This window comes from Aotus nancymaae, unplaced genomic scaffold, assembly GCF_030222135.1.
Source record: "Aotus nancymaae isolate 86718 unplaced genomic scaffold, 86718_ANA_hifiasm-v0.15.2.pri h1tg000012l, whole genome shotgun sequence".
In the NCBI taxonomy this organism is placed as follows: domain Eukaryota; kingdom Metazoa; phylum Chordata; class Mammalia; order Primates; family Aotidae; genus Aotus; species Aotus nancymaae.
Genome location: NW_026988423.1, coordinates 49,240,897 through 49,254,012, shown reverse-complemented (window position 1 = coordinate 49,254,012; position 13,116 = coordinate 49,240,897). Strand labels below are relative to the sequence as shown.

Here is a 13,116-nt window from a genome sequence, read left to right as displayed (position 1 = left end):
GGCCTAGGCTCCACTTCCTTCCGGTCGTTACCGCCCACGGGCTCGTGCGGCGCCACCTCCTGGGCTCGGTTACAGCGGACGCCAGTACCGGGCTCCAGGAGACGCAGGGTGACTCCAGACGCCGGGGCCGCAGACTGGGTCAGCGCGGGCCGCACCTTCTCGCCATGGGCCCCCTCTCGGCGCGGCTGCTAATGCAGCGCGGGCGCCCCAAGAGCGACCGGCTGGGGAAGATCCGGAGCCTGGAGTAAGAGCCGGGCAGGGGGCGAGGTTGTGTCCGCGGGGCGGTCGGGGAGAAGAGCGGGGACCCTCCCCCACGGCCCGCCTGTCCCCGTTATCGCCCTCTGGGTTCGTCAGAGTGGCGCTAAATGTCTTCTTGTTGGGTGATCGCGGCCCCGCCCGCTCGCCGGGAGCCCCGGGGGCCCTCATCCCCCGAAGGGAGCGCGGGCAATTAGGGGCACAGCCTGCCGCTACCATTAGAGAGTCTGGGAAGCACAGAGGAGCCTCCGAAGGATCAGGAAGAGCATTCTAGAGGAAGCTAGATTGCCCCCAGTCCTAAATTAGTTGCAGGTTTTTTCTTTTTTTTAAGTGGTGGGGAGCCGGGAGTAGTGGCGTGCGCCTGTAGTCCCAGCTACTCGGTAGGTCGAGGCGGGAGGATCACTCAGCCCAGGAGGTGGAGGCAGCAGTGAGCTATGATCGCGCCTGGGCGCCAGAGTGAGACCCCCGTCTCTAAAAAATAAAGTAACGAGGGGTGGGCGGGGCGGCTGCCTTTGTGCAAGAAATGTCAGGTGAAGAAGCCTTCGGAGGTAGCGGGGCAGGTTGGTGTGGGGGTGCAAGGCTTGTCCGCCTCCTAAGCCTTCCTGGTCTGCCCCAACTTCCAGCCTGTCAGGGTTGGAGCTGCTTTCCGAGCACCTGGACCCCAAGCTCCTGTGCCGCCTGACACAGCTGCAGGAGCTGGACCTGTCCAACAACCAGCTGGAGGCGCTGCCGGACAACCTGGGCCTGTCCCACCTGCGTGTCCTCCGCTGCGCCAACAACCAGCTGGGGGATGTCACTGCCTTGTGCCAGTTCCCCAAGCTCGAGGAACTCAGCCTGGAAGGCAACCCCTTTCTGACGGTAAGTGGGGGCCACCTGCTAGCCTCATACCGGGGGCCAGGACTGTGTGGGACTCAGGCTCAGCATCCCCTGAGCCACCGCCCTGCCCCCCCTCTCCCCCAGGTCAATGACAACCTGAAAGTCTCCTTTCTCCTGCCCAAGCTCCGTAAAGTCAACGGCAAGGATGCGTCGTCAACTTACTCTCAGGTGGAGAACCTGAACCGGGAGCTGATCAGCAGGGTAAGGGGATAGGAGGATTATTGTGTGCTTGGGAGCTGTAGGGTCATTAGAGAAAGTGACATCAGGAAGACGTTGAAGACGGTGACTGATAAGGGCTCTTGGCCCCAACAGCCCATAGCCTGATGTGCTACTTTATTTTTTGAGATGGAGTCTTACTCCGTTTCCGAGGCTGGAGTGGAGTGGTGTGATCTCGGCTCACTGCAGCCTCTGCCTCCCAGGTTCAAGCAATTCTCCTGCCTCAGCCTCCTGAGTAGCTGGGATTACAAGCACCTGCCACCACGCCCAGCTAAATTTTTTGTCCTTTTAGTAGAAACAGGTTTTCACCATATTGGCCAGGCTGGTCTCAAATGCCTGACTTTAGGTGATCTGCCCACCTTGGCCTCCCAAAGTTCTGGGATTACAGGTGTGAGTCACCACACCCAGCCTGACTCTTCTAAGTAGCTTTTTCTGGGATGTTTCTTTTTACTTTTCTTTTTTTTAGAGACAAGGTCTTGCTCTGCTGCCCAGGTTGAAGTGCAGTGGTGTGATCATAGCTCATTGCAGCCTCCAACTCCTGGGCTCAAGCAATCTTCCCGCCCTAGCCTCCTGAATAGCTGGGGCTTTAGGTGTGTGCCACCACATCTGGATCATTTTTAAATTTTTTGTAGAGGTGGGATCTTGCTATGTAGCCCAGGCTCCAACTCCTGGCCTGAAAGATGCTTCCTCCTCAGCCTCGCAGTGGCTGGGACTGCAGGCACCTGGGCTGTGCTGTTTGTGATGTGTTGTGTGGTTTATAAGGCTGTGGTTCCTGGAGGCTTCCAGCAGGTGATGGGGTTGAGGTGTTATGAAGGGCAGGGTCGGGGGAGCTGGGGTGGGCCGGCCCTGAATCTGGACCCTCTTGCACCAGGTCACAGCTCACTGGGAGAAGTTCATGGCCACACTGGGCCCTGAAGAGGAGGCTGAAAAGGCCCAGGAGGACTTTGTGAAGTCGGCCGTCAGGGATGTCCGCTACGGGCCCGAGTCCCTCAGCGAGTTCACCCAGTGGCGGGTATGTCCCCGTCCCGACGTGCAGGGAGTCGCTGGCTCTCGGATCATTAGCTGCCTGGAGGTCCCTGGCCAGGAAGGGCTGAGGGGCTGTGGGAGTGGGGTGAGTCGGGGTGGGCAGCCCTGTTGGCAGGAGAGTTAGTTCTTTCTCCAGCTCTGAAGCACAGGCTTCCCCAACCACGAGTTGGCAGGGCTGAGGGCACCTGGGACTGTGCCCAGCTTCCTGATGGCCTGGCCCCACCCAGGTGCGGATGATCTCTGAGGAGCTGGTGGCCTCCAGTAGGACGCAGGTACACGAGGCTGACAGCCCAGAGAAGTCCCAAGAAGCCGGAGCTGCCCACAAGCCCAGGGTGAGTGTGGCTCCCAGGGCTCCGAGGCCAGCCCAGCCCCTCGTGCCTGGAGAAGCTGCAGGAGACAAAGGCGTCCTGGAAATCGGCCCAGGAAGCACCCCAAGCCCCGGCTTGCTCCCTCAGTGACCCTGGGCCAGCCTGGGCTTCCCATACCCACAATGAGGTGGGACCCAGCCTGTGATGGGGAGGAAGGAAGCCCCAGGCCGATGGGCCCATGGTCACAAGGCCCCCCTCCACAGGCCAGACTGGCAGCCTTGAAACGGCCAGACGATGTCCCACTCAGCCTCTCTCCCAGCAAGCGGGTATGTGCCTCCCCGTCGGCCCAGGTGGAGGGCGGCCCCGTGGCGGGTTCTGATGACGGCCAGGTGAGCTGAGGTAGCAGGGAGCAGGTGGCAGGTGATCGGGGCTGGGCAGCCGTGACTCCCTCTCCCCCAACAGCCTCTGCTGAAGCTGGAGCCCCTGCACTTCCTACAGTGCCACAGCAAGAACAACAGCCCTCGGGACCTCGAGACGCAGCTGTGGGCCTGCGCCTTCGAGCCGGCCTTCGAGGAGGGTACGTGGTGGTGGGCGGGTGGGTGGGGCAAGGGCAGCTGGAAACAGGGCCGCCTGGATGGGTAGGGGGTCAGGAGATGGAGCTTTAAAGGCACCATCGCTGGGCGCGGTGGTTCATGTCTGTAATCCCAGTACTTTGGGAGGCCAAGGCAGGCGGATCACGAGGTCAAGAGATCGAGACCATCCTGGCCAACTAAAAATACAAAAATTAGCCAAGCGTGGTGGCATGTGCCTGTAGTCCCAGCTACTTGGGAATCTGAGGCAGGAGAATCACTTGAACCTGGGAGGTGGAGTTTGCAGCGAGCCGAGATTGCACCACCACACTCCAGCATGGCAACAGAGCAAGACTCTGTCTCCAAAAAAACAAAAAAAGACACCATCAAGGCTGGGAGGAGAGGGGGCTGCAGGGAGGATCTGGATAGGAAATGCCTCCACTCACCTGACCTCCCAAAACTGGGCACTCAGGGGCCACATCCCAGACCGTGGCCACGTGCGGTGGGGAGGCCGTGTGCGTGATTGACTGCCAGACGGGCATCGTGCTCCACAAGTACAAGGCGCCTGGTGAGGTGAGTGCGGGCCACGTTCCACTGACTCCTGAAGAGCAGGGTGGGATGGGGGCAGCCTCAGCCCCTGCCCCGCATGGCCTTTTTCTTTCATGTTGGGGTTCCCCAGGCCCAGGCCCGCCTGTGTGTTCACGCCAATCACTCTGCCCTGGTGACCTCTTCCTTCTAACCCCCGCCCAGGAGTTCTTCTCCGTGGCCTGGACCGCCCTGATGGTGGTCACACAGGCCGGCCACAAGAAGCGCTGGAGCGTGCTGGCGGCTGCAGGCCTTCGGGGCCTGGTCCGGTTGCTGCACGTGCGCGCCGGCTTCTGCTGCGGGGTCATCCGGGCCCACAAGAAGGCCATCGCCACCCTGTGCTTCAGCCCCGCCCACGAGACCCACCTCTTCAGTAAGACCCTCCCCTTCACCCTGGGGCCGCCCAGCACCCCTGTCCTGCTGCCCCAATGGCCTCCGCCCTCCCTTCCCGGGGATGGCCGGAAGCTTGGGCTTTGCACCAGTCCACCTCTAGCTTTGGTAGGAAGCCCTGTCACTTCCAGTCTTGGCTTTATCCACAGACTGCTCTGTGGCCTTGGAGTTTTTCAGCAGCCTGGGCCACTCTGTCCTGTCAGTGACCTGGGGGGGTGCCCCTGGCAAGAGGGATGGGGGAGCCACGGGTGGTGGCTGCCGGAGCCACAGCATCAGGTTAGAGCAAAGAGACAGGGATTGCCCAGCCCAGGAGTGTTCCTGTCTCCTAGCCTTGGCCTGCCCTCCCTGCCTCGGAGGGGCTGGCCTTGAGACCTTGGGCTCAGCCTGGGACGCAGCCGGCAGGAGGGAGCAGGGCCACCTCAGGGCCACCTCTCCCCTGCCCCACCCCCTCCTCAGCGGCCTCTTATGACAAGCGGATCATCCTCTGGGACATTGGGATGCCCAACCAGGACTATGAATTCCAGGCCAGGTGATGCTTCCAGCGAGGCTGGGGAGGGGCTGGCTGCTGGGGCAGGGACACCTCAGTCCAGGGCTGACTCTGCTCCCCCTTGCCCACTGGCAGCCAGCTGCTCACGCTGGACACCACCTCCATCCCCCTGCGCCTCTGTCCCGTCGCCTCCTGCCCGGATGCCCGCCTGCTGGCCGGCTGTGAGGGCGGCTGCTGCTGCTGGGACGTGCGGCTGGACCAGCCCCAGAAGAGGAGGTAAGGCTGGGCAGGGGGTGCCTTGGAAGCCAGGCCTCTGCACAGGGCGCTGTCGGCCCAGATGGGCTCACAGCAGCCCAGGCACACCTGGGCAACCATAAGGGTTGTTTTCAGAGGCCTCTTCCCAGAGCTGGCCTGTCCCACCTTCCTGCCAGGCTCTGGAGGAAAGGACTCTGCAACCCCGTCCTCACCCTGTGTTCAGCTGTGGGACTGGGCCATGATCACCTCACCTTCACCTGGGACTTCAGCACTGTGCTATGCCCACGTGACCCGGCCCACTCCTGCCACTCATCAGTGTGACGGTCCTCTGTGCTAGTGTAATGTCCTCATCTGTAAAGGGGGCTGATGGCTAGCGGAGGGCAGGCTCTGGAATGCCATGTTGAGGCTTTGTGGCTCACTGTGCCTGGAAGGCGGGCAGGACAAGGCTGGGCATTGGGTCCCCGTCCTCGTGGGGCCCCCAGCCTGCAGACACTAAGCAAAGGCGGCCAATTAAAACCCCACCGTGTGATGCCAACTCCGAAGGAGAGGGAAAAAAGTAATGGATACCAGCGTGGGGGCCTCGGGACTCTGCTGAGGGGACCAGCGGCGGATGAATAGGTTCTGGGGCTCACGCTTTCCTCCCTGGGAGCCCGGCGAGGCAGTCAGCAGGTGGCGGGAGGAAAGGCTATGTGCAAAGGTCAGTGGTGGGGGAGCCAGCTGGCCCTGTGGCCACAGCTGGGTGGACCCAGCCCAGAGCGAGGTGGCGAGGGTGCCTGGACAGTGCATGCTGGGCTTCCTCAGCCACAGTGAGATTTGGATTTTTATTTTTATTTTTTGAGACAGAGTCTCTGTTGTCCAGGCTGGAGTTTAGTGACAATCTCAGCTCACTGCAACCTCTGCCTCCAGGGTTCAAGTGATTATCCTGCCTCAGCCTCTCAAGTAGCTGGGATTACAGGCGCCCGCCACTAAGCTTGGCTAATTTTTATATTTTTAGTAGAGATGGGGTTTTCCTATGTTGGCCAGGCTGGTCTCGAACTCCTGACCTCGTGATCTGCCTGCCTCGGCCTCCCAAAGTGCTGAGATTACAGGCATGAGCCACTATGCCTGTCCTCCCCAGTATCTTTAGAGTCACGGCAGATGCCCCCGACAGTCCCCTGGGCCGTGGCCCGGAAACACCTGCCCTACTTAGCTGCCAGGAGGGCCAGGCCCCTGCTCATCTCACACTTTGTCCCAGAGGTACTGGCTCGCTCCAGAGCCTTTTCTGACCACCTCGCTTAGCCCCGTCCTGGAAGAGCCACCCCTCAAGCCTCTGGGTCACTACTGTGACTCGAGACACTCAGGTGCTGGCTCCCCCTGCCAGGGCAAACCGAACCATCCTGGGGCCAAGAATGTCTCTTTAGTAGCAACTTCTGTGCAGCCTTCACGCAGGTCAGGGCCCCCAGCAGGTGCCCCATAGACGCCCGGGTGAGTGGGCAGCTCTATCTGCAAGGAATGGCTGACTAGTGTCTCCTGCTGCCCACAGGGTGTGTGAAGTAGAATTCGTCTTCTCCGAGGGCTCCGAGGCTTCTGGACGGAGAGTGGATGGGCTGGCATTTGTGAATGAGGACGTCGTGGGTGAGTGAGCCCAGCTCGGGGACAGCCTGGCCTCTGGGCATGCAGATGGGTGCTTGTCTCTGGCTGGGCTTCTGAGGGTCTCCAGTGGGAGCAGGTGTGCGGGAGGGGCCGCCCTGCACAGTTCTTGATTCTCCCCAACAGCCTCCAAGGGCAGCGGCCTGGGCACCATCTGCCTGTGGAGCTGGAGGCAGACGTGGGGTGGCCGGGGCAGCCAGTCCACGGTGGCAGTGGTGGTCCTGGCGCGGCTACAGTGGTCGCCCACCGAGTTGGCCTACTTCTCGCTCAGCACCTGTCCTGGTGAGCCTGCCCTCTGCCCATGTGCCCGCCCCATCCCCGCAGGGCCTCTGGGAGCTCTGCCCCCCACTCAGGCTCCACCTCTGTCCTGACAGATAAGGGGATTGTGCTCTGCGGGGATGAAGAGGGCAACGTGTGGCTCTATGACGTCAGCAACATCCTGAAGCAGCCGCCTCCGCCCCCGGCAGCCCCGCAGGCCCCCACACAGGTACCCCCGGCTCATTCTGCCCGGGCTCGGGCTGGCGAGGGGTCAGGGGCCCTGCCTTTGGGCAGCAGGAGCCCAGCCCTCCTCTCTCCCCACCAGATCCTGAAGTGGCCCCAGCCCTGGGCCCTTGGCCAGGCGGTGACCAAGACCATGGTGAACACAGTGGTGGCCAATGCCTCCTTCACCTACCTCACTGCCCTGACAGACTCCAACATCGTAGCCATCTGGGGGAGACTGTAGCCTCACGCGTCGTAAAGGACCAGGGACGCAGCTAATTTATTCAGCTCTGGGGTGATAGGGGTGGGGGGGTGTCCCTATCAGTATTTTTATTAAACTGTGATTGAGAAGCCTGTGGAAAGGTGTTTCTACTTTGATTGACAGGCTGGCCCTGCAGCTGAGGCTTCTAGAGCAGAGACTCACGGGAGCTCATGGGTTTGCACGCTTCCCTCGGCTCAGCACTGCCTCCCCGGCAGCTCCTGAGCTTTGGTCCAGAGTGAGTTCGTCCCTGCCAACCGGAGGCCCCTGAAACAGGTCATTGGCCTGCATCAAACCTGAGACAGTCAGTCAGTGTGCTTGTGAAGTTGCTGCTGCTGAAGTCCACATCCAGGTCTTGTCCTGCCATACTTTATTAGGAATATAAAAGAGAATCTGTACAGGACACGTTGGTGTCAGGGTGAGGGGGGGGCCACAAGGTGGGCCATGGCTGGGACTGGCCGTTCTCGGTGGAGGGTCAGGCGCAGGTAGGAACTGGGCTCACAGACTGAGCAGAGCCCCTTCCGGCCCACTACTCAATTCCTTCCTGCTTGTCTTTGATGGCCACCTGGCAGAGAGGAAGAAGGCGGAGACTGAGCTGGAACAGCTGGGGCAAGGAGGCTGGAAACACAAGCCCAGCATCCCCTGGCCAGGCCCTTCCTGGAGGGCAGCCATGGGCCACACTCCCCAGGACAGTGGGGCAGCCGACGGCCCTCCCAGCTGGCCCAGCCCGGTCTCAGCCATTCTCTGCAGCAGCCCCAGTGGGACTCAGACACCACAGAGGCCTCCTGGTAAGCAGACGACTCCCACTGAAAATCCCCCAAGCTGTGGCTCTTTCCCCTCTAGACTCCCAGGTGCCCTGCTGTTAATAGGCGTGGCCCTACCCTGGGGTGAGCTGCCTCCCAGAAAGAGGCCTGGAAGGACAAGGCCTTGCCAAGCACAGACAAGGGACTCAGAAGAACAGCCCCAAATGATAGTAGGTCCCTGGCTCTGATCCAGCCCACAGCAGGAGAGGAACCTTGCAGCACTACGGAAGTCCAACAGGGCAGACAGGAGCCACAGGCCTGAACTCCACAAGCCCTCAGTCCACACAGCCTGGAGCCTGCAAAGAAGTCCCTGCTCTTCCATCAGCACCGCCTCTCCAAAGAAACAGCCCAGGGCTGTCACCAGCTTGGCAGAGGGGCCCAGCATCCAGCCCACCCTGCCCTCCAGGCCCTGCCCTCACCCGGAAGCGCTCCTCCAGCAGGGACAGCTCGCTGATGAGGTCAGTGATGGCGTTGGTGAAGGCCTCCTGAGGGCTGTAGTCTGGCGTGGTCTGCACTCGGATGATGATCTTGTGCTCCAAGGGGTGGGGGACTTTGTAGCCGGCAAATAGCACCTGCGGGTCCTTTAGCAATTGTCTGAAGTCCAGGGACAGACAGTGTGAGAGTCTAGCCTTGTGCCCTCTGGGCTCAGGCTGGGCAGAAGCCGGCTCAGAGTGAAAGAACAGGCTTTCTAGCCAAATATTCCCCCCAGTTTTTTCCCCCCAAGAGTATTCAAGGAAAGCAGTGCTTTCAGGAAGATACGTCATATGGGGACACCCCACCCCCAACTCCGACACACCCTGCATCCATGAAGTTGAAGGGGAGAAGACACATACACCTCCTCCCTGCATCCCTAAGGCTGAAGGACCTGAGCAGGAGACAGACTCCAGCAACCTCTTCCCACAGAGAACCACAGGGCTGGCAAAGAGATCTCCCAGGCAGTGAATGTCCAGCCAGTGCTGGATAAATTGGACCCAAAAAGAACATCCCACAGCAAATAAAGGCAGCAAGGAGAGGAGGGCCCAGGCTCTGAGCAGTGAGTGGCACCGAAGTCTGTGCCCTGGGCACGCAGGGGTCTCCTCTTGAGCAGCTCAGGGTGGTGTGAGCACCACGAGGGGCACCCGTGCACAGGTGGCAACACTGGGCTGGAGAACAGGGGAGCAGCTGGAGGAGAGCATAGGGGCTGCACTGGCTGGACTCCGGGGAGGAGTCCTCCATCCCTGTGCCTGGGCACACCCCGCTCACAGCTTGGGAAGAGACAGGTCTACAGTGAAATGACAAGTCTCTGGGCCGAAGTGGCAGTCACATTCCTGACCAACCACCTAGCCAGGACTTCAGCGGTGTAAAGGAACACCCATTAACCAAGGCCGGCACCTATCCGGCACTGGACAGCCACAGAACTCCCCTACCTCTCTCCTTTGTTAAACAGAAGTTCTAATCTCTGCCACATACATCTTAAGAGTGCCAGATGGCACTGAGGTCACAAATAGGGGTGGCATTGGGGGAGCCGATCTTGACTGCTTCTCAGTGCCCCTCAGCCCATGAACACACAGGCCTACTCTGCTGGAACCTGCTCTCATTCACTTACAGAATGTGCACTTAACAGTGAATGGAAGGCCAGGCGCATGGCTCACGCCTGTAATCCCAGCACTTTGGGAGCCAAGGCAGGTGGATCACCTGAAGTCAGGAGTTCAAGACCAGCCTGGCCAACATAGTGAAACCCCGCCTCTACTAAAAACACAAAAATTAGCAGGGCATGGTGGCCAGTCCCAGCAGGAGAATCATTTGAACCTGGGAGGCAGAAGTTGCAGTGAGCCAAAATTACGCCACTGCACTCTAGCCTGGGCAACAAGAGCAAAAACTCCCCTCAAAAAAAAAAAAATGTAAATACACACGTTCGTCTACAGAATAAGCCACTACAGAAGCGTAGCTCATGTGAAGACATAAGGTCAGTGTCATTTTGATAAAAAGGTACCACGATTATAAAATGCCCAGAGCAAGCCCCCAGAAGGACTTCCTGTAGCTCAGAGAGATGGAGGAAAATCTTATAACTGGGTGCCCATTAAACATAGCCCCTGAGAGCCTTTGACAGGAAACTTACGATTTAATAATGTTTCCCAGTGTGTGGTCTTCTTTGTTGATGGTGAACAAACAGGCATTGGGTACCTTGGTGTCCTTGTTAATGGTGATCCTAGGAAGATGCAGAGGCCACAGATGAGGGACAGGGGCTCCCCTCCTCCCGCCCCGAGTCTAAACCCTGCCTACTTCCGGCCAGGTGCAGTGGTTCATATGTCTGTAATCCCCACACTTTGGGAGGCTGAGGTGGACAGATGACCTGAAGTCAGGAGTTCCAGACCAGCTTGGCCAACATGGTGAAACTGTGTCTCTACTAGAAATAAAAAAAAAAAACCCAAAACCGGGGTGGTGGTCCATGCCTGTGTTCTCAGCTACTTGGGAGGCTGAGGCAGGAGAATCACTTGAATCTGGTAGGTGAAGGTTGAAGTGAGCCGAGATTGTGCCACTGCACTCCAGCCTGGGCAACAGAGCAAGACTGTCTCAAAAAAATAAAAATGAAAAGCTCTGCCTCCTCCTGAAGACCTTTCTGAATCTCTTCATCCCATAAAGACCTCTCCAACCTGATCCCCTGCCCCCTGCTACCCCAGGTCTATGGAACCTTGGACCTTCTCCAAGTTCCTCCTTTTGTCTTTCCTCTCCCTCTTTTCTTTTGGAAGAGGTGAGGTTTTGCTTTGTCGTCCTGGCTGGTCTTGAACTCCTCACCTCAAGTAATCCCTCCTGCTGCCCAGGCTGGAGTGCAGTGGTGTGATCACAGCTCACTGCAGCCTCCAGCTCCTCAGTTAAAGTGACCCTCCAGCCTTAGCCTCCTGAGTAGCTGGGACCACAGGCGCATGCCACCATGCCTAGCCTGCTCCTTTTTTTCTTTTGAGATGGAGTCTTGCTCTGTTGCCCAGGCTGGAGTGCAGTGGCACAATCTCAGCCCACTACAACCTCCGCCTCCCCGGTTCAAGTAATTCTGCCTCAGCCTTCCCGAGCAGCTGGAGTTACAGGTGTGTGCCACCATGCTCGGCTATTTTTTTTTGCATTTTTAGCAGAGACAGGGTTTCACCATGTTGGCCAGGCTGGTCTTGAACTCCTGGCCTTGTGATCCAACCGCCTGGGCCTCCCAAAGTGCTGGGATTACAGGCGTAAGCCACCGCGCCTGACTGCTCCGTTTTTCTAAGGTAGTTTCTCCATGTTGACGCCATAGACATTTTAGCTGCATGATTCTTTCCTGTGGGGTGCTATCTTGCAGGACAGCAGCATCCCTGACCTCGAGCCAGTAGATTGCAGTCATAACCCCCTTTGACAACCATAAATGTCCCCAATTATTGCCAAATGCCCCTTGTGGAGCCAAATGGTCCCCAGCTGAGTCTGCTCTAAAATGAGGCCAAGCCGGGCGCAGTGGCTCACACCTGTAATCCCAGCACTCTGGGAGGCAGAGACAAGCAGATCACCTGAGGTTAGGAGTTTGAGACCAGCCTGACCAACATGGAAAAACCCGGTCTCTACTAAAAATACAAAATTAGCCAGGTGTGATGGTGCATGCCTGTAATTTCAGCTATTCAGGAGGCTGAGGCAGGAAAATCACTTTAACCTAGGACGTGGAGGTGGAGGCTGCAGTGAGATCACACCATTTCACTCCAGCCTGGGTGATGGAGTGAGACTGTCCAAAAAAAAAAAGGAGGCCAAAGTGGCTGGCAAGGGCCAGACCAAGACCTCTGCATGCCAACCTGGGAACAGTAAGAGCCAGTGGTTATGAGGTCTTCCAGGTGCTGAGCTTTGGACCAAGTGCTTGACACAAATTACCTCATCCAATTCTTTTTGAGACAAGATCTCACTCTGTTGCCCAGGCTGGAGTGCAGTGATGCGATCATAGCTCACTGGAGCCTGGAACTCCTGTGCTCAAGCGATCCTCCCACCCGAGCCTCCCAAAGTGCTGGGATTAAAAGCGTGGGCCAGCGCACCTGGCCAAATCCCATGTTTAAGAACAGTAATAGACCGGAGGCCGTCACTCACGCCTGTAATCCCTGCACTCTGGGAGGCCGAGGCAGGAGCATCAGCTGAGATTTGGAGTTCGAGATCAGACAGACTAACATAGAGAAACCCCGTCTCTACCAAAAATAAGAAATCAGCCGGGTGTGGTGGCGCATGCCTGTAATTCCAGCTACTCAGGAACCTGAGGCAGGAGAATTGCTTGCACCTGGGAGGCGGAGGTTGCAGTGAGCCGAGATCGCGCCATTGCACTCTAGCCTGGGCAACAAAACTCCGTGTCAAAAAAAAAAAAAAGAACAGTAATAAATCAATTTTCCAGAAAAGGAAACAGGGCCTCGAACAGATCAAGGCACTCGTACAGATACAGTCACTAAGTGGGGGACCCAGGGGCAGAGCCCAAGCTGTCTGTCCCCGGGACTCCTTCAACCGGCAGGCAGCAAGAAGCCACTGCGGCTTTTAGGCAGGCCGTTGGCAGATCGAAGGAGATGGAGGATGGAGGTGGCGGGTGGGAGACGAGAGAGGAGGCTGCCACGTCCCAGAGGAAGAGGGCTATGGAGAGCCAGACACTCTGGGTTCGAATACAAGCCCCGCCACTTCCTCCGTGTCTGGGGCAACTTGCTCCTCCGAGCCTCAGTGTCCTTATCTGCCAAATGGACACACTCTCCATTGCCTCGCGGAACTGGCTTAAATTTGGCCGACGCAGGCCGTGCGGACTATCAAGCAAAAGCTGCTTTCCTCCAGGAGCAAGACATCGGCAGGAGACCCCCCCAGAATGCGACAGTCGCAGTCCCGCAAACCTCGGCCCCTCCCAGCTGGCGTCACTTACTTCTTCTCGCCTTCGAAGAGCAAGAACGACTCGAAGGCTGGAGGGGCGTTCATAGTCTTGCCGCCGCCGCCGCCGCCACCGCCACTGCCGCCACCGCCACTGCCG

General features: G+C 58.7%; 2 protein-coding genes across 4 annotated transcripts; one reads left to right on the top strand and one right to left on the bottom strand.

Moving 5' to 3' along the window:
* Positions 1-68: 68 nt before the first annotated feature.
* On the top strand, positions 69-8,689 carry LRWD1 (leucine rich repeats and WD repeat domain containing 1). 3 transcript variants are annotated; one of them, XR_010342431.1, is made up of 16 exons: positions 69-244; positions 879-1,113; positions 1,216-1,332; positions 2,219-2,359; positions 2,601-2,705; positions 2,945-3,070; positions 3,144-3,258; positions 3,723-3,823; positions 4,001-4,208; positions 4,682-4,754; positions 4,848-4,988; positions 6,490-6,581; positions 6,723-6,878; positions 6,971-7,083; positions 7,180-8,123; positions 8,332-8,689. XR_010342431.1 is itself a non-coding variant. In XM_064375696.1 (15 exons), the coding sequence occupies exons 1-15, from the start codon at positions 165-167 to the stop codon at positions 7,318-7,320; spliced, it is 1,944 nt and encodes a 647-aa protein (XP_064231766.1). In that variant the 5' UTR covers positions 69-164; the 3' UTR covers positions 7,321-8,689. The 3 variants fall into 3 exon arrangements, 2 of the variants coding, with proteins under 2 accessions (XP_064231766.1, XP_064231767.1); XM_064375696.1 differs by having other exon boundaries at positions 7,180-8,689; XM_064375697.1 differs by having other exon boundaries at positions 161-244; positions 2,945-3,007; positions 7,180-8,689.
* Positions 7,689-13,116, bottom strand: POLR2J (RNA polymerase II subunit J). Its single transcript, XM_012449006.3, has 4 exons — positions 13,012-13,116; positions 10,237-10,326; positions 8,558-8,732; positions 7,689-7,900 (listed from the first exon to the last, which is right to left on the bottom strand). The coding sequence occupies exons 1-4, from the start codon at positions 13,062-13,064 to the stop codon at positions 7,865-7,867; spliced, it is 354 nt and encodes a 117-aa protein (XP_012304429.1). The 5' UTR covers positions 13,065-13,116; the 3' UTR covers positions 7,689-7,864.